Raw genomic sequence first — 20,747 nt, forward strand, 5'->3', positions numbered from 1 at the left:
CATTAGGTTTGTCTCTCTGCTTAGAACAAATGGATGAAACACAGTTCCTTACAGATCGATTTGACTGAGCTTGTTGTACCGGAGTAGCAAGTGACACGGGATGCAGGGCTAGTGGCTGCTGAACAGGAGGCTGAACTGAGGGTGACTGAAACAATGGTTGGGATGACGACGGTGGTGGAATTGGAGACTGAGCTTGAGGCCGGGCGGCTAACTGAGCTTGAGGCCGGGCGGCTAACTGAGCTTGAGGCTGCAGTTCAAAAGAATAAACAGTCCTGGTATTATCAGAGCTGGTGTTAATTGTCTCTGGGATATATGCCACAGTTTTAGCAGACCCTGGGTTAGCTGACATGGGTTTAACAGGTTCAGAAGAAACAGAAGAACAACAGCCCTTTGCTTTCGCTGAAGTCTTAAAAATGCCAACCTGGGAGAGATCGGTTACCACAAAGGTAGGTAAGCTTTGCGAATTAGCTCCCACTGACACACCCCGAACAACCCCAGAAGAAAAAGTCTCAAAGTTCAAATCGGAGCTGTTATCCTTTTTACTCACCACAGTCGGCCGCTCTGATGTCCCGGGGTCCGACTGTGGCGAGGGGCGTCGACGGCGTGAGTGCCGTTTCCTATTCGAAGGCTGGACCGACGGGCCGGGCAGAACACTCTCCGTCGGGTCAGGAAGTGAAGCATGAGTTGCAGGGTGGGTGGTAGCAAGGGGGAGAAGATGAAGCTCGTTCAGAACAAAATTCTGTGTGAGCGGGTGAAGTGAGCTGAGCAACCAGGGGAGACCAGAAACTAAGCGCTGTAGCCGAACAGCTATGCCTTGGCGGAATTCTCTCCCCTCATGCTCCAGCCATAAGTTAATTAATTTGTCTACCGAGTAAATAATGTCCTCGCCCGAGGAGTCAACCCGCCCGAGGAGCGGGTTGACTGCTGCTGGGTCCATAGTGGTCGGATCGTACTGTCACGGCTGGCGGGGTGAGCCGTGTGGTGTAGGAGAAAAGGGACCCAAAATGCAGGCAGTGGACTTGTGATGAGAGCGATGATTTATTTACAGAAGAGGAGCGACCGAACAGGCAGTGAGAAAAGACAAATGACTGAAAAAAACCTAGACTGGAAAAACTAAATGACAAACCTAAGCATGAACCAAGAGCTGAGAATGCAGAGAGACGTCGATACACCGAGAAACACAGACGATCCAACGATGAACAGAAGCCAACACACACTATAAATACACGCTAGGTAATGAGGAGATGACATGCAGGGGTGGACACAGCTGACACTAATGGACATGATGAGAAGCAGACCTACAAAGTAAAACCAGAAACACACAGACTGTTTTGCAACAAAAACGCAGGGACCTGAACAGAGCACAGAGGGGAGACACAGCTGGGAGCAATTAGGCTAACGAAACAGGGGAGAGGTAAAACTGAACACACTGACATAAGACATTAACTTTCAGAATAAAACAGGAAACTAACAGACACAGAGAACCAGACAGGACACTGAACTTGACAGGCAGACTCAATAACACCATGGACAGACAGAGGGAACACAGAGAAGTGGGAGCAGGCAGGCAAAGAACAGAAACCTAACAAATGGCAAAATCACAACAAAATACACACTCGGAATGAACAAAAGCATAAAGAAACACAAAACACTGAGTCCTCAGCCTCAGGACCATGACAAAGAGTTTCAGGTTTCTTCTCTGTTGTCTCCTGCGAGATGAACACACATTCCTTCAGTAACCCCTCTTGAGGGTAATAATCGTAGAATCATTGGTTTACACATATAAATATCTGAGTATCTTGATTGATGACTCGCTCACCTTCAAACCACATGTAAAGAAACTCATGAAGAAACTGAAGTTAAAACTGAGATTTTATTTTCAAAATAAGTTCTGTTTTTCTTTTAATACAAAGAAGTTGTTGCTACAACATTTTTACATGTGATGGTAAAAAAAAAGGTATGAGCATGTACAGCATGAAACATGTGCAGCATTACAGGTTTAGTACAGTGGGGCAAAAAAGTATTTAGTCAGCCACCGATTGTGCAAGTTCCCCCACCTAAAATGATGACAGAGGTCAGTAATTTGCACCAGAGGTACACGTCAACTGTGAGAGACAGAATGTGAAAAAAAAAAATCCATGAATCCACATGGTAGGATTTGTAAAGAATTTATTCGTAAATCAGGGTGGAAAATAAGTATTTGGTCAATAACAAAAATACAACTCAATACTTTGTAACATAACCTTTGTTGGCAATAACAGAGGTCAAACGTTTACTATAGGTCTTTACCAGGTTTGCACACACAGTAGCTGGTATTTTGGCCCATTCCTCCATGCAGATCTTCTCGAGAGCAGTGATGTTTTGGGGCTGTTGCCGAGCAACACAGACTTTCAACTCCCGCCACAGATTTTCTATGGGGTTGAGGTCTGGAGACTGGCTAGGCCACTCCAGGACTTTCAAATGCTTCTTACGGAGCCACTCCTTTGTTGCCCGGGCGGTGTGTTTTGGATCATTGTCATGTTGGAAGACCCAGCCGCGTTTCATCTTCAAAGTTCTCACTGATGGAAGGAGGTTTTGGCTCAAAATCTCACGATACATGGCCCCATTCATTCTGTCCTTAACACGGATCAGTCGTCCTGTCCCCTTGGCAGAAAAACAGCCCCATAGCATGATGTTTCCACCCCCATGCTTCACAGTAGGTATGGTGTTCTTGGGATGCAACTCAGTATTCTTCGTCCTCCAAACACGACGAGTTGAGTTTATACCAAAAAGTTCTACTTTGGTTTCATCTGACCACATGACATTCTCCCAATCCTCTGCTGTATCATCCATGTGCTCTCTGGCAAACTTCAGACGGGCCTGGACATGCACTGGCTTTAGCAGCGGAACACGTCTGGCACTGCGGGATTTGATTCCCTGCCGTTGTAGTGTGTTACTGATGGTGACCTTTGTTACTTTGGTCCCAGCTCTCTGCAGGTCATTCACCAGGTCCCCCCGTGTGGTTCTGGGATCTTTGCTCACCGTTCTCATGATCATTTTGACCCCACGGGATGAGATCTTGCGTGGAGCCCCAGATCGAGGGAGATTATCAGTGGTCTTGTATGTCTTCCATTTTCTGATGATTGCTCCCACAGTTGATTTCTTCACACCAAGCTGCTTGCCTATTGTAGATTCACTCTTCCCAGTCTGGTGCAGGTCTACAATACTTTTCCTGGTGTCCTTCGAGAGCTCTTTGGTCTTGGCCATGGCGGAGTTTGGAGTCTGACTGTTTGAGGCTGTGGACAGGTGTCTTTTATACAGATGATGAGTTCAAACAGGTGCCATTCATACAGGTAACGAGTGGGGGACAGAAAAGCGTCTTACAGAAGACGTTACAGGTCTGTGAGAGCCAGAGATTTTCCATGTTTGAGGTGACCAAATACTTATTTGCCACCCTGATTTACGGATAAATTCTTTACAAATCCTACCATGTGAATTCATGGATTTTTTTTTCACATTCTGTCTCTCACAGTTGACGTGTACCTCTGGTGCAAATTACTGACCTCTGTCATCATTTTAAGTGGGGGAACTTGCACAATCGGTGGCTGACTAAATACTTTTTTGCCCCACTGTACCCTTGGCTTGGAGAGAACTGCAGAACAACTGGAAAATGACTGAATTCATTTCATTAAGTGATTTTAATTCAAAACTAGGCCAAGTCCATAACATGCAACTGTCTTTTGACCCAGTGTTTTGTGTTTTCTATTATTGTGATGTTGGTTGTGGTTTTCAAGCTCTTTGGTTCTGTTCTTCCTCAGTTTGGTGTTTAGTCATTCCTGCATATGTGTTCCTCTGTGTAAAGTCTGAGTTTCTCAGTCTGTGTCTTTGCATGTGTCAGTCCCTGTTTTATTTTGAAGGTCAGTGTCTCAGGTTATTGTATTCTGTTTTACTTCCCTCAGTATCGTCAGCTCTGATTTCCCCCAGCTGTGTCTCCCTCCTGTCTCCCAGTCCCTGATTGCCCTGTGTGTATTTAAGCCCTCTATTTTCTACTGTTCGTTGTTGTTTCGTCTGTGTGGTTCCCCTGCATCTCCGTTCGTATCTTAAGGTTTCAGATATGTTTTATGCTTAGATTTCCCTGTTTAGGTTTTGTCAGTTCTGTTCTTGCCACCCTCGCCTTTTGTTGTATGTCATTCTCCTCAATAAAGCTCACTCACACCAGAAGTGTCTGCATCTTGGGTCCTTCAATAATTCCCACACGGCTTGCATCGCAAACCGTGACAGTTTCAAATAGATTGTCATTTTAATTGAATTTTATTTTTATTTTTTTATTTTGCATGTGTTCTGTTGCTGCCTGTGTTTAATTGTATAATTTTTGTAACCGTGCTGCTGCCTATCTTGACCAGATATCCCTTGAAAAAGGGGATCAATGGGATCTTCCTGGTTAAATAAAAAAACACTGAAGAATGGCTCTAAGAGTTTCACTGTTGACAGTTTCAGATCTAGTGTGCCTTTTCTCTCCAACGATGTGAATAAAATCAGCATTAGCTCAGAGTAGGTTAGTTAAGTATAATTCAAGTTTATTATAATCATTTTGCTTTATTATCATTTTTTATTCTGGTTTGCTAAACTGCTTTAATAAAATATCCTGCTATTAAGGTCTAAATTGTGAACATTCAGTTTTTAACTTAATAGTATTAGTTGTAGTGTAAATAGCTCTTAGATGTTACTCCAGCATTTTAAAATATAAGCCTCTTGGGGCCGACTGTCCAGGCCACTAAAATGAACCCTGTAATTAACAGCTAAACTGGTAAATTATCTAGAAGGGAACAGGTGTGGCAGACATAAACTGCACCTGCTCTCAGGACCACCATTTCCATATCAGAGGCAGGAAAGACACCTGGATGGCCTTGCAGCAGTTTGAGCTGGGCGAGTCCTCTCACCCACATTGGTTCCTGTATAGGGGTGCTGGCTCTGCAGGGTGACAAATTTTTAACAGTGAAAAATGACTTAAATCATTTTCTGAACAAGCTCTTAAAGTCATTCAGTTTAGTTTTCAGTTGTTATAGATTTGTATTAGCCACATGCATTCTGACAAATTAAGAAATTGGTGTGGGGACTTTTGTGTTTTACTTTTAACCCAATCATGATGAAGCTCAGTGTTTAGGTGCTCACCAGTGTTTCTAATATTTTGTCTACTACACATATACAGAGACTAGAATAACTCACCCGGTGTTATAATGTGTTGTTTAGTACATTGGAATCTGTTTTTTAAGGGTCATAAATAATGCTAATGCTGCATTTTATTAATAATAACAGAATGATGGTGATAAACAGAGTTCATAACTGTATTATTATTGTTGTAGCTCCTCACTTCGACCACTGGAGGGCAGTGAACACAATATACAGTCAACACAAACACCACAGAGCAGTTTCTCTGCTTATCACATGACATCATACATTCTGCATAACTCAGTATTTATTATGGTGGAAGATACGGCATGGTGATATAATATAGCAAAACCAATTTCATTATTTGATCTGATTTGCACAAAATGTTGACATTAAAAATTAACCAAATAATTAAAAAGCATCATAGCATCAATCCAGTAGCTCTTCTCCACAGTACACAGTTTATGAAAAATAAGATCACACTTGTTTCTGTATTAATGTGATGAGGGGAAAACAGTTACTATGTTGTTTCTGCTCTGATGAGAGGAAATGAGTCTTGCTGAGGCATCTGGTACACAGATCAGCTGTACCAGGATGCTGTTCACTGAAATCAGTCAAATTGAAATCAGTGAATGATTCTGTAATTGTTTAAAAAAAAATATCAAAGCTTGTTTGCACACTGCAGCTTAAAATGTAACTAGTAGCTACTTTATTTTATAGTAATCACACTGATATGTTCACACCCAGAGCTCTGTTAAACACCCTCTGAGCATCATCAGCAAGCTGGTTAAGGAAATAACTCAGAGTGAAGTAGGTTGTTGTAAAAGAGATGCCCATTGATGCTGCAGTTACAAATAGGAAAGAATTTCTGGATACTTTCCCAGCTTTACCTTGAACTGAGATAAACGTTTTCATGAAGAACTCTGCAGGTATTTTAGCCAGTTCTGACTTGATGACAGCACACAAATCATCATATGACACACCTGAGCTGGCAGCAAGTTTCTTCAGAGACTGCTTATCAAGACCAAACCCAGTTACATAATCTGTGACAACTGAAAGCATCATGCTGTCATCAACATTAACAGACAGCTCAGGAACTGGAACAGCTGCTCCAGCTGCAGACAGAGTAGAGTAGTATTTTATTCTGGACTGAAAATCTTTCTTCTTGTTGATAATCTCCTGGTTGATGTTGGACATGGCACGCAGCAGAGCATCACTCTGGTGTGCAGGAAGTTCTCTCTCTAAGGTCTGTTGTAATTCAGAGAATTCATAAATGTGAGGCTCAAAGCTGGACACCAGGAAGACCTGTGGAGACTCAAAACCTTCTTTCTGAAGACCTGTGTTATAAAAGATAAAAAACAAAAAAGGCTCAGAGTTTAACTTTACTAACTTAATAAACAAAGAATGATGTTCACACTTGTTTGCACTGAGGTATAAAGAAGAGAGAATGAAAAAAAAAATTATTTAAACAAATACAAGGTAAGACAGAGTTCTGTGAAGGCTCTCAGTCATCCAGGTCATGGTACTCTAAGGAGCTTGGTAAGAAAAGGGTATGGACTTCTTTAGGTTTCTTGAAGATGTTTCATCTGAGAAGCCTTTTCAGGGCAAATTGATGGAGAGTCCCAGATTGTTATGCCTTATTGGGAATGTCCCTAAGAGGGTCGCTGACCCACTAATTTAGAGAATTCATAATAGTGAGGCTCAAAGCTGCACACCAGGAAAACATGTGAAGACTTGATGTCTACATCTGAGTCCTGTTTTACAGAAAATACATGCTAACATGAGGGGGAAAAAAATCAAACTAAGTTCTGAATATTTTTAAATAGTAAATTCACAAAGTGATATTACTTTGGTAAAAATGATTAGATAAGAAACTCACCTTGAACAGAGTCGTCTCTGATTTTTCTAAGAGTCCCCTCTTTACTGAAGTCTCTCTTTCTTTCCTCATCACGTACGTTGTTGTCGATCTTTGAGCGAACAAAGTAGAACTTTTTCTTCATCTTCTGAATCTCCTTTGCAAGTTTCACGTCATTTTCTCTGAAGCGATCAGCTGAGACGATGATGAAGACGTCAAAGTTCTCAAATCCAACAAGCTCCAGGTACTTCTTAGCTGGAAACTTGGTGGTGCCGATTCCAGGAAGATCCCATAAAGTAACATTGGGATAGTTTGGATGGAGGTACTCTGTGACCTCTGAGGTGGTTTCCACAACACCAGTGGGTGCAGCGCCCTCATCTTCATCACCAATGCTCTTTATGCCTCTTAAGGCACTAACAAAGGTGGATTTACCAGATTTAGATTCTCCTGTGTTGGCGATTTTTAGTGGAATATTATTTGGTTCTTTTGAATATCTTTGAATCGTTTCTACTGCTGCAGCAGTGTCATTGTTCATCAGATCATTTTTAACTGAAGCAAGTACAGCCTCCATGTGGACCCTTAAATAAAAGAAAAAGCAGTTAGAATCACTGCACTCTCATCTCTGAATACAGATGATATCATAAATCCTTCATCACCATATAATCTTGAAAATTTCTTCGTCTTTGTTTCCAGCTGCTCTGTCACATTTTCAGACTCACAGGCAAAGAAAGTATGAAACAAATCAAACATGACACTCTGAATTTAAACAGCTGATCTTTGATTTCTTCCAGAAACTGATCAGTGGAGCAGAAACTCAGTCCTAACTCAGACTTTATATTTAAATGGAGACCAGAGAGCATGGGACCATGAATCTGTGCGTTTGACCTGATACATGTGGTTACCCCAGTGTGTATGGATTGCAAGGAGTGACAAAATTAATTAAATACGCCTTTATGTTTCATTAACATATTAAATTTGGAATTAATTCATTATTTAAATTTATTTAATGAATTAAATGCTCATTCATGTCATTTAAAACATTTAAATTATTTATTTCCAATGTTATTTAATGAATTTAATTATATACATTTAATTTTATAATGATTAATTATTGAAACATTTAATTATTTATTTTTTCACATTTTAATTAATTACTGACACATTTAATTAACTATTTAATTTAATACACCACTCCTGGCCCTCCATACAGGTGAGCCTCCTGATGTGATGGAAAGGTACTTTATGCGTACTGTGACCCCCCCCCCGGGAGCTGACCAGAAATCTGAAGATTTTCACTTGATTAATAAATAGTTTCAAGTTATTTCAAAAGAAACAATGTTTGATATGACACTAGGGTTTCCAACTGTCCCGTCGTTTTAACCGGGACATCCTGTAAAATGAGCAAAACTGGTTCGTCATATATGTGACCAATTGTCACATATTGACCGTTACCTGCAATGTCACAGTGCATATTTACACTATGCTGAGCTGGTTGTGCATTGTGCTTCTGGTATGCCAGTGTGTCCCTTATTTAATAATTTAACAGTTGGAAATCCTATGTGTGCAGGGTCAGTCCAAGGACAATCAGTTAGTGCTTATTACTTGTGTTTCTCTACACATTTATAAACATTACTACAAACGCGCAAGATTTTGCTACAGTAATAAGAGCCCCATGGTTAGCGTCACTCTCATTGTTGTGTGAAAAGCTTCATATTCATCCTTCAGGTGCATCTAGATCCGTAACAGGTGTGCAGGTGTTTTCTTTGACCGATCGCGGAAGTCGTCCATGTAGAGTCGAGTATGACTGCAGAGATTCACAGCTCACAAACTCAAAAACCAAAACAAAGAAACCCAACAAAAACTGTAGCACCGATGTGTTCAGATTAAGGAAAGGTGGAAAAAAACACCACAGGCTGAAATTTGAGTGAATTTAATTTTGCAGACAGAAAGTTTGATACAGTGGTGGAGGTTTACCTGCGTGTGACGATGTTGGAGCGATGATGAGTGCAGAATGCAGCAGTAGTGCAGCCTTGTATTCGTGGTGGGCGGAGTCATCCAAACGTCGATCGTACCAGTGCCAACGCTCGTATTGGTATCGGATCGATAGTAACACGATAGGACTGTTTATCTCCTGTAAACTCACTTCTTTGCTCCCGGAAGCATGCCTGTGGAAACGCCTCCTCTCAAGCAGGACCGCAGTCAAGCCAGCCGCCTCTTTTCAGCCGCATTAAGTTTTTTGCGCTTCCACACCGCCCTTTACGGCAGCGCCTTTTCTCCTTATTTCCCGATCAAAAGCATAGACCCGCGCACAAGTACACGCGCGCGCGCACTCACACATGCACGCCCTCGCGTACAACGCTTTGGGACAGCCCAATACAGCCATCGGGAAAGTCTGGTTGCATATTCAAAAATTCATTAAAAATCAGTCTTGGTAGTTGATGTCCAACTTTCAACACAATCCTCCTCCTGGACACCTACTGTACCTCTGTGCCAAGTTTCATCTCAATCCGCTGCATCAATAATTGTTTAATATTAATGGATCAAAAATGCTGCTGAGAGAGTCATGACAGGGACTATAAAGAGACAGCATATTTCAACCATATTTTCTTGTCTTCACAAGGGGCGATTTTAGCCCATTTTGGGGGTGCTTTGAATCATTTTGGGGGTGCTGAAGCAAAAATCCTGTGTTTTCCTGGTTAATAGTTTGTTCTTAGGTTTAGTTCAGTGTCTAGTCTGTGGTGGTTATACTTCCTGTTTTACTTTGAAGGTCCGTGTCTCATATTATTGTGTCCAGTGTTACTCTCCCCTGTGTTGTCATTATGTTTCATTTGAGTCAGCTGTGTCCTCATGTGTCGCCACTTCTCCTGATCACCTCGTGTGTATTTAAGTCCTCAGTCTTCCTGTGTTCAGCGTTGTGTCATCTGTGTTTCCTCCTTTCATGCATTCATAGTTATCATAGTTCCTCTGTATTGTCTCTGTTGGCTCACTTTTCTCAGTTTTTCCCAGTGTAGGTTTTCAGTTAGCTCTCTCCCATGTTTGCCTTCGTTTGAGTTGTATTTATGTTTCAGCCACAATAAAGGCTCGCTTTTGGTTTGCGACTCAAGTTCCGTCTCCTCGCCTCTGTCTGCTCCTGCGTCCACCTCCACTCGGTCTGCCCCACTGACAGGGACAGGATAACACGCAACATGTTTTTAAAACTTTAAGCACTTATCTCCAAAAGTTGATTCTGGACGTAGCGTTTTGTGGGAGAAACGTTTCATCATCATCCAGGTGACGTCTTCAGTCTCAGCTGACTGCAGGTTTCAATCTTATAAACAGTACATTTGCATAATGACTGAAACCAGCCCACTGAAGGAACAATGGGCTGTGAGGTCAGTTCCTTAATCTTAATCCAATTTGATAGTTAAGATCATCCACTCAGCAAACAGATAATTTAAAATTCAGCCAATCTGCACAAATTTGCTTTTTGAACAGGTTTGTGCCTACCTTTAAATCTCTTTAGACCGGTCTTCTGTTCGCCTCATATCAGATCCAACCTTCAGCCACATTTGTTCTTTCTGTCACACGAAGAACCGGGCGGAAACACCAAATATTAACCCCGATTCTTTTGTCCCCATGATAGAACAGAGAAAACCGACTCATAGTGTGTTAAAACATTTATATTTCTTTTTATTCAATCATCTTCCGGAAGAGAGAGACCCCTGCACAGCTCAAATGCCAGTTGTAGATCTCTAGCATTAGAAGCCAAAATGTGTATCATATAGGTGTTATTTTGGTCCTTTACACAACTCCTCCTGACCTGACTTGGTGTGTGTGTGTGTGTGTGTGTGTGTGTGTGTGTGTGTGTGTGTGTGTGTGTGTGACGTAGTTCTGCTTTTTCTGTCTGGTTTCCTGTTCTTAATATATTGCCTCTGCAGCTCTGCACTTCCTGTATATTAGTCTGGCTGAGCACTTGGTTTATGAGTCAAAGCTGGCCTTTCTTTATACAGGCCTTTATTATTAAAGTACATAAAACAATATAATCAGAAAATAAGCACTAAGAATATATATTTATTCTTTAACAGCTCCCCCTTTTTAACTCATAAAATTTTATGAGTTAACCTAATTAACTGACTCCCTCATTAACCTTAACTTAGATCTACTGCTCCTAAAATGCCTCAGTCCACTGCAGACAGATGGTGATAAGGAACTGCAGGAGGAACTATCATGGAAGACCAGGCTCCAAAATGGATGGAAAATAGAAGAAGTGGCTAACGTCAAGTAAAAAGACAGCACAGATTTTCTGATCCACAGAGGCAGGAGTCTACCAAGGCACCAGGACCAAAGATGCAAAGGTGCCCTGGAGACTATCCAGGACAAATAAACAGGATGTAAAATGCAAGCTAGGACAGCATACACTGAGAGGCACCACCAAGTGGCTGGGATAGTGTAGAAGAACATCTGTGTCACATATGGACTGGGAGCACCCAAGTGCTGATGGGAGACTCAACAAAGGTGGATGAGGACAACAGGGCTGAGCACCTATGGGGCTTCTAGTTCCACACAAACAAGCAGGTGCTGCAGAACCAACCAGACAAAAGGCAAATGCTAACAAACGGCAGTGGCTGTGAGTCCTAGAAACACAAGCAGGGAAATCAAAGCAGGAATGAAGCTCAAAAAGGCTAAAACTCATTATATCCTAATAGTAAATACAAACAGAACTGTAGAGGCCTGCTGGGAAATCAGGAAGTTCTATCAGAAATAACAAAGTCCTTAAAATGAGGATGCTGTAATTATTTTCACCTGCTGAAACAGATTTTCTAATTGTGTTTTCTTCGGGTATCTGTTAGTGTCCAATAATACTGCAATATAGTGTCTGAGAAGATGTGCCTGATACAGCAAACACTCACGTATTCATTCATTATATCAGTGAGATAAGCCATGGAAATGTGAGCCTGAAGCTCTCTCAACACTCAGACTTACAACTCTAATGTTAAAGGTTATTTAACTGCTGTTTCAGTCGAATCATTTCATTTGTCATATCATCTAATGACTACGATCATTTCAAATCCAGCTGATAAAAGTAATAAATCTGTGAGAAGAATTAAAGAATCAATGGACAGAAGCCATATGGAAAAAGACGTTCATGGTTATAGAATAATATTCTATTAAATACTGATGTCATCAGAGAGTGTAGCTCTCATAGATTTACACGCATTATTGTCCTGAGAGGCATTAATATATGTGAGCAGATATGAAAGAGTGACGGATCAGAGCACATATGCAGTAAAAGATCCGTCCAAATATTTTTTGCCTTAATGAAATATTATTGTCATGGGATACAAACATTATACGATACGTGCACTTATTTAAAAGTTCCTTTACAGTTCTCTCCTGCAGAAGGAGCAGTGTGTAAAGACTTTGTGCTCTGCTGTGAATACAAGTGTGATCTATACTTAAATCAGCTGGTTTACAGTCAGTGCTGTGACCCACACAAAGACACATTGCCTGGTTCAGGTCATAATCTAGAATATGAAAAACATAAACATTTCTTTACTCAGCAGCGTGTAGAGAAACACAAACAAATGAGAAGGTCATTTGTTTGAGCAATGATCAGCTGATCCCTGCTCAAACAAATGACCACAGCTCTGTGGTCAAACCAGTTTCACCGCTGTTTTCAGAGGGCGTGGTTAGAGATATTTACCCTCCACCAGCTCATCTATCATCAGACTAACTGCTTCATGCAGAACTTTTCATCACTCCAACAGCTCAGCACGCAGGTAAACCTTTGATTAAATGAGTTCTGTCTATAAAGTTCAATTCACTCAAATTCCAACCAGTGAACCTCTTCAGTCACCTGTTCTTTACCTTTTGCATGCTGGTGTTACGTTGTTGGTGTTTCTTAGTTTTGCCCTTTCTGTCTTTCGAGCAGCAGCTCTCCAGTCATACTTCTCTCTGTAAAGACTTGTTTATGTTCTGTGAGTGAGCCAAGTGGAAATGTATGTGTTTTCAAGACTTTAGTTTTTGCAAGCAGCAGGTGAATCAGAGCACAGAGCCAAAGACTCAAAAATTGTTTGTTCTTTTTAGATCATTTTCTAAGCACAGTCATTATTGAATCCTTATTCATAGCTAATTTAAACACTTACTGATTCTCCTTAATGCCAAAGAAATCAAAGATTAGCTGCTTAAATTCTGAGTTTTATGTTTGATCGGTTTGATAATTTCTTTGTCTTGAGTCTGACAATGTGAAAAAACTTTCAAGATTATTTGATGATGCTGGATTTTTATAGTCTGTATTCAGAGATGAGAGTGCAGTGATTATAACAACTTTTCCTTTTATTTAAGAGTCCACATAGAGCCTTTATCTGCTTCAGTTAGAAAGGATCTGATGAACAATGATACTTCTGCAGCAGCAGCGAGAAGAAACATGTGATATTTCACTACATATTGCCATCACAGGAGAATCTGGTTCTGGTAAATCGACATTTGTTAACGCTGTCAGAGGACTACGTAATGGAGATGAAGGGGCCGCTCCTACTGGTGCTGTAGAACACTCAAAGGAACCTATGCCATACTTCCATCCAGGCTATCCCAATGTCACTTTATGGGATCTTCCTGGTGTTGGCACCATGAAGTATCCGGCTCATAAGTACTTGGAACTTGTTAAATTTGACAGGTTTGACTTCTTCATCATCGTCTCAGACACTGGTTGCAGAGAAAATGATGTGAAACTCGCTCAGGAGATTCAGAAGATAAACAAAAAGTGCTACTTTGTTCGCTTAAAGATTGACCACTTTATGCGTGATGAGAGAAGAAATGAAGACTTCAGTGCAGAGAGGAGTCTTAGAGAAATGAGGGAAAACTGTGTTCAAGGTGAGTTTCTGTTTTGTTAAGTAAACACTTTATTATCTCAAAGTTGGGACTTATTTACTTTAACTGTGAAAGATATGGTTTCTTTATATTTCTTTATCACACAGGTCTTCGAGACCAAGGCATCGTGTGTCCACAGGTCTTCCTGGTGTCCAGCTTTGAGCCAAACCTTTACGACTTCTCTCTCTTACAGCAGACCTTAGACAGAGACCTTCCTAAAAACAAGAGGGACACTCTGCTGTTCATCATGCCCAACATCAACCCAGAGATCATCATCAAGAAGAAAAAAGCTTTTCAGTCCAGAATAAAATACTGGGCTGGTTTGTCTGGAACTGTAGCAGCTGTTCCAGTTCCTGGCCTTTCTGTTGCTGTTGATATTGGGTTGATGGTTAGAGTTGTCAAAGGTTATGTAACTGATTTCAGTATTGATAAGTCATCACTGGAAAAACTTGCTGAGAGAACAAATGTGCAGCATGCTGATCTTTGCGCTGTTGTCAGGTCACCACTGGCTGGAGTAGAAACAACTCCAGAGCTCCTCACGAGGGTGTCGACCCAACTAGCTGCATGTATGACAGCAGAAGAAAGTGTTAGATGGATTCCAGTAGTCGGACTTGTAGCATCAGCTGGTCTGTCTTTTGTTGTAACCTACAAAGCTCTGAATTCTTTCCTCAACACACTTGCCGATGATGCTCAGAGGGTTTTTGAAAAGGCTCTGGGTCTGAACTAGTAAGTAAATGATAATGTGATCCTGTGTTCAGTCTACAGCAGATCTCATTTTCTCTGGTCAAAGCAACAAGAACAGAGTAATTCTTCACAGCTTCATGCTCTCAAACTTTCCTCCTCATCTGTGCCACAGAGGGACTGGAAACCCCCAAGTACCCAAAGGGAGACACAGATGGGTGGTTGAGGACAACAGGGTTATATATAAGACCTCTAGTTCCAACCCACTATATCAGAATTGTAAAGAAATCAAAATGGAAATCCAAACTAAAGGAATTGTAGACACGTTCCACCCTGTGGATCCTTCCTTTACTTTCTCTTTCTTTCTCCTTAAAATGACGATGCTGTAATTAGAAAACCTGCTACAGTGAGTGAAGCTACTTGTGTGAGAAGTTTTCTTGTGGTTTCTGTTAGTGTCCAAAATACTGTAATTTAGACTCTAATAAAACTCTAATGTTAAAGGTTATTTAACTGCTGTTCTGTTTAATCATTTAATTTTTAATGTCATCTACTGACTATGATCATTTCAAATCCAGTAAACTGATAAAGGTAATAAATGTGTGAGAATAATTAAACAACCAATGGTGGTGGAGTGAATTTACAAACCATTCAGGAACAGAAGCAGTAAAACCATGAAAACACCTCCATACACACAAAACTGTATTACTGGAAAACTGGACATAAAGTGTCAAAAGTACAAATAAGTATTCTGTGAAAAAATGTTCCCCATCATTTCTTATGGCTTAATATTAGTTCTGCAAATGCACAATGGCTGAATTAAAAGGCTTGTTAGCAGGATGTGACATGATTAACTGCCAATATCTGGACAACAGACATGACCAACTTCCTCGTTTCACTGTCACATGATCAGTAGTTACAGGCCAGGTGTGGCACTCTCTGGAATGGTTCCAACATGGAGAGCAGCACACCTGGAGGGAAAGGTGGAGCAGATTAGGTTCCAGATTAGAGCTCAACAGGTATGAAATCTGACCTTGGCCAGTTGATGAGCCGTTTTGGTGACAGCTTATCCTGATAGTCGATGTTGAGTGAATCCAGATTATTTAAAGAGATCCTGGCTTTATTGAACTCGCTCACAGAGCAGGTTTGCATTAAATATCATGTTTTCAGTTTGGTCTGAGATTGTTGGACACAAGGAGTCCTGAAGGGTGTGACTATGAAGTTCAACACAGCCGCACGTCCTTTGTGTTAGCTGGCTCCCAACCAGGTATGCAACATTATTACTATGGAGATTTAGCCAGATGCAAAGAGAGACACTTTGGTGACACATTGTCAGGTCTGCAGCTTGAAATTATTAGGGAAAAATGTTAAATGGATGAAAAATATAAAAGATTGTGCTGCTGATTTTTGATGTGATGTAAACCAAATATTTGAGAAAGAATAACACATGAAAATGATCCTTCCTATCTTCATCACAGCTGTTGTGGCTGGCCTCAAAGAAATCAAAACAGATCTGATGGCTCCGGTTTGTTCATCCTGTCTTCCTTCTCTCACCCCAACCAATCACAGCAGATGGCCCCGCCCCTCCCTGAGCCTGGTTCTGCCGGAGGTTTCTTCCTGTTAAAAGGGAGTTTTTCCTTCCCACTGTCGCCAAAGTGCTGCTCATAGGGGTCATATGATTGTTGGGTTTTTCTCTGTTTGTATTAACAATCTACTGTGCAATATAAAGCACCTTGAGGCGACTGTTGATGTAATTTGGCACTATATAAATAAAAGTGAATTGAATTGAATTGAATTGAACCTGAGGCACTGGTATGGGTAAAGGGAAAGGCACCTATACCAGCAGGTGCTACGAATTCCTACAGGTGTTCCAAACTCAGTTGGTAGTATCTGAAAATATTCAGGTTTGTGTATTTAAAATATCATAAGTTTATTTGGCTCACTGCAGTCCAGTTTGTGGTAGAAACAAAGTGTTTATTCTCAGAGTACCAGTTACAGGAAGCACAGAGATGTCATACCCCTCACTACCCACATTACACAAACAATATTTCCACTTCATGTGCCTGAGTGAGCACGTGTTGTATATACATAAATATTACAAGGCACAATACATGACCCTATGACTTTATGTTCGTGTTTCAGTTGTCCTTCAGTATTTTCTCCTGTTCACTGCGTAAATCCACCTTGCAGTCCATTGGTAGATTGATTGTGATAAAAATTGTTGTCATTGTTGTACTTAAAACTGTAAACCTTGTCCTGAACTGCATATTCAGATATTTTTCTGTCCATCCCCCACATCTAGGATGGTGGGGCATGCAATTAGTTATAGTGTTTAAGTGCAGGCACATTCTATGTAAGGTTCTGGTTTCCTTATTTGGTAAAGAATGTAATTCCTGCCATTTATGGGCTCACCTGCGCTTGTATAAGGTGGACCGTTAAAGAAGTTGAGCCATATACGTGGGTGAGGGGAGATGACCCCTTTGTGATCAGCAGGAAGTCACATAAACACACACACACACACACACACACACACACACACACACAAGCTGCAAGGGGACACTGTTTTTTTGAAGTTGGCTGGGATCAGGTGAAGAGCTTTCAGCGCCAAGATGCTGATCCAACCGGCTTCCCTCCAAGTTTGAAACCGATCGAGCTCTGTCTTGTATCGCTCATGGGGATAAGTCTCTGAATCAGCAGGGCCTACAAGTGCAGACCTAACATCCATCTTCTCCTCTTTTCTTTCTCATCATTTCTCTTATTCTGCTGCTGTTTGCGGCTACAACTGATGCTCTTCACTGACATCACAAACAGTTAGTTTTACATGCTTCCTTTAGGCAGTATTATTGGAAGGCTCACAGGGCATTTGTAGTATTATGCAGATGACACCCAGCTCTATCTGTCCATGAAGCCAGATAACAGACACCAATGAGTTAAACTGCAGGAATGTCTTAAAGACATAAAGACCTGGATGGTCGCTAACTTTCTGCTTCTTAATTCAGATCAAACTGAGGTTATTGTACTCGGCCCTGAAAATCTTAAAAATATGGTATCTAAGCAGATTCTTCCTCTGGATGGCATTACCTTGGCCTCCAGTAACGCTGTGAGGAACCTTGGAGTCATTTTTGACCAGGACATGTCCTTCAATGCACATATTAAACAAATATGTAAGACTGCTTTCTTCCATTTGTGCAACATCTCTAAAGTTAGAAATATCCTGTCTCAGAGTGACGCTGAAAAACTAGTTCAAGGTCAAGCTTATTCATATATATTTCCAAACTGTCCATGCCGCACAAAGTGCTTAACAATGTAAAATGCCACTAAAATAAATAAAATGCACAACAAAGATGGAGTAAAATATAGAAAAACAAATAAATAAAATAAGTCATGTATGACTACATTATCGTAGTATTAGCTATTTAGTTGTATTAATGATTTTAAGGCATTATATTCATTATTCAGTTAAGTAGGTCATAGGTCAAGTTGCTAAACATTCACACATAGAGCACATAGAACTGGGAGAATAGGTCAGAGGTGCATGTGAGAAGCAGAGACGACAGAGCTGCCGTTAGTGGGATAAGGAGTTGGTAAGCCAAAGCAAGGAGAACATAGTGTGCGAAGAAGTGGGCAGAAAGGACACGAGATAGGGAGGCAGGAGATAGAGAGGGCATCTTCTGTGGAACCAGCTTCCAGTTTGGATTCGGGAGACAGACACTATCTCTACTTTTAAGATTAGGCTTAAAACTTTCCTTTTTTCTAAAGCATATAGTTAGGGCTGGACCAGGTGACCCTGAATCCTCCCTTTGTTATGCTGCAATAGACGTAGGCTGCCGGGGGATTCCCATGATGCATTGAGTTTTTCCTTTCCAGTCACCTTTCTCACTCACTATGTATTAATAGACCTCTCTGCATTGAATCATATCTGTTATTAATCTCTGTCTCTCTTCCACAGCATGTCTTTATCCTGTCTTCCTTCTCTCACCCCAACCGGTCGCAGCAGATGGCCGCCCCTCCCTGAGCCTGGTTCTGCCGGAGGTTTCTTCCTGTTAAAAGGGAGTTTTTCCTTCCCACTGTCGCCAAAGTGCTTGCTCATAGGGGGTCATATGATTGTTGGGTTTTTCTCTGTATCTATGAAGCGCCTTGAGGCGACTTTTGTTGTGATTTGGCGCTATATAAATAAAATTGAATTGAATTGAATTGAATTAGCAGGCATCTAGTTTTGAGAGACAAAGGTTGTTGATTTCTATGTATCAATATGTGCTTCTGGGACTGCCCCAGCGGATTTTGATGTTGGATGCTAAGCTGTTAAAATCCCCATGTACATGTAATAAAATTAATTGATTGTTTATTTTGAGAAAAAACAGGAATGGAATATTACAGTGTTTTGTGATGCATTATTCTGCTGATTTATACAGAAATAGTGTTTGCAGAGAATCATGGCCTTGCTTTTCTGATTACAAAGAGAACAGAACATACTGCACGGGAGATTCTCCCTCATCTCACACAGTGAACAGCTTTTTCTTCTATTTAAGAGTCCTCATGGAGGCTTTATCTGCTTCAGTTAAAAATAATCTGAAGAACAATGACACTACTGCAGCAGTAGCAAGGATTTGAAGATATTTAAGAGTTTTAGAAAAACCACATGATATTCCACTAAATATTGCCATCACAGGAGAATCTGGTTCTGGGAAATCGAAATTTCTTAATGCCTTCAGAGGAACAGGTGATGGAGATGAGGGAGTTGCTCCTACTGATGCTGTAGAATCCTCAGAGATACCTATACCATCCACCCATCCAGAGTATTCCAATGTCACTGTATGGAATTTTCCTGGAGGTAGCACCCTAAAGTTTCTGGCTCATAAGTACCTGGAATATGTTGAGTTTGACAGGTTTGACTTCTGGAGGAGGAACTATCATGGAAGACCAGGCTCCAAAAAGGATGGAGGATGGAAGATGTGACTAACCTCATGAAAAAAGACCGCACAGATGTTCTGATCCACAGAGCCAAGACGCCAAGAGGCCAACAGGACCGAAGATGCAAAGGTGCTCTGGAGACTATCCAGGACAAATACACAGGATGTCAGATGCAAGCTAGGACAGCGTACAGTGAGAGGCACCACCAAGTGGCTGGGATAGTGTAGAGGAACATCTGTGTCACATATGGACTGGAAGCACCCACGTCTATGGAAGCCTGTTTCCATGACTCGAAATTTCGAGTTATTTTCTTGAAATTTCGACTTATGTTTCTCCAAATTCCAAGTTAATAACTCGAAATTTGGAGAAACATAACTCGAAATTTCGAGTTACTTTTCACCAAATTTCGAGTTAGCTCTGCCAATCAGTAATCTACGTGAATTAGGTCACTTTCTTGTTACCTGGAAGCATATGGCGCAGAGTAACGTGCACTCAAAACCGTATCGCAACAAATTGGCGCTTTCGTGAGTACGTTTCTGATAGTAACACCATGTGATTCAGCTAATAAGACAAGGATTTCATCAGTTTTGAAGCCACGCTGAAAATACTCAGCAATCTGTGCATTCATGACTGGATATAATACCGGTAGCTTAGCTGTAGCGTTTGTAGCTGAGGGCTTCAGCTTCCGGGTAACAAGGAAATGACGTCATTCACATACATTATTGATTGGCAGCACTAACTCGTTGCTTTTCTCAAAATTTTGAGAAAATAACTTGAAATTTCTAGTTATGGATCCTTTTTCTTTTTTCTAAGTGGTGGAAACGGGCTTCCATACAAGTCCTTGTAACACTCACAATGGTGTCTCTTTAATGTAACATAAGTCGAGGGTTTATGATGTCATTAGTGTGTGCCACTGCCAGAGATGGGCAGTAACACGTTACTTCAACACTGGATAATACAGTATATCGAGTGCGGAGAGAGTATGCCCGTGCAGCTTTTAAAGCGTGGAAGTACTGACCTTACTTTGAGTTTGATTCCGTTAAAAAGTGACAAAAACATTTGTGTCCGTTGTTCACTGCGTGGGACGAAAACTTCTTTTTACAGCGACAAAACCCCTAAACCTCCGAGTCTGCTACCACGTAATGGGAAATTCACAGAGAAACTTGCGGATTCTTCCACCACTGCAGCACACCTGCACCAGGGCAAACCTCCGCCTGCCCCACTCCTGCTTTACAGGTGAAAATAGAGCAACAGGACCGCTGAGTCTTTGATTTTATTTATTTTCTGCTGTGTTTTACTTGCATCT

General features: G+C 41.1%; 1 protein-coding gene and 1 pseudogene across 2 annotated transcripts; one reads left to right on the forward strand and one right to left on the reverse strand.

Annotated features, from left to right (window-relative positions):
* Positions 1–5,433: 5,433 nt before the first annotated feature.
* On the reverse strand, positions 5,434–9,294 carry LOC146685754 (interferon-gamma-inducible GTPase 10-like). Its single transcript, XM_085442228.1, has 3 exons — positions 8,978–9,294; positions 7,028–7,581; positions 5,434–6,485 (listed from the first exon to the last, which is right to left on the reverse strand). The coding sequence occupies exons 2-3, from the start codon at positions 7,572–7,574 to the stop codon at positions 5,872–5,874; spliced, it is 1,161 nt and encodes a 386-aa protein (XP_085298354.1). The 5' UTR covers positions 7,575–7,581; positions 8,978–9,294; the 3' UTR covers positions 5,434–5,871.
* Positions 9,165–15,038, forward strand: LOC146685755 (interferon-inducible GTPase 5-like; annotated as a pseudogene). The gene is made up of 5 exons (XR_014916940.1): positions 9,165–9,315; positions 10,000–10,010; positions 12,677–12,762; positions 13,328–13,855; positions 13,960–15,038. The product of XR_014916940.1 is annotated as an interferon-inducible GTPase 5-like (transcript).
* The last annotated feature ends 5,709 nt before the right edge of the window (positions 15,039–20,747 follow it).

The sequence above is a fragment of the Copadichromis virginalis genome, linkage group LG19 (genome assembly GCF_057382275.1).
Source record: "Copadichromis virginalis isolate Kocher_CV1m ecotype Utaka linkage group LG19, C_Virginalis_male_GT1.1, whole genome shotgun sequence".
NCBI lineage: Eukaryota > Metazoa > Chordata > Actinopteri > Cichliformes > Cichlidae > Copadichromis > Copadichromis virginalis.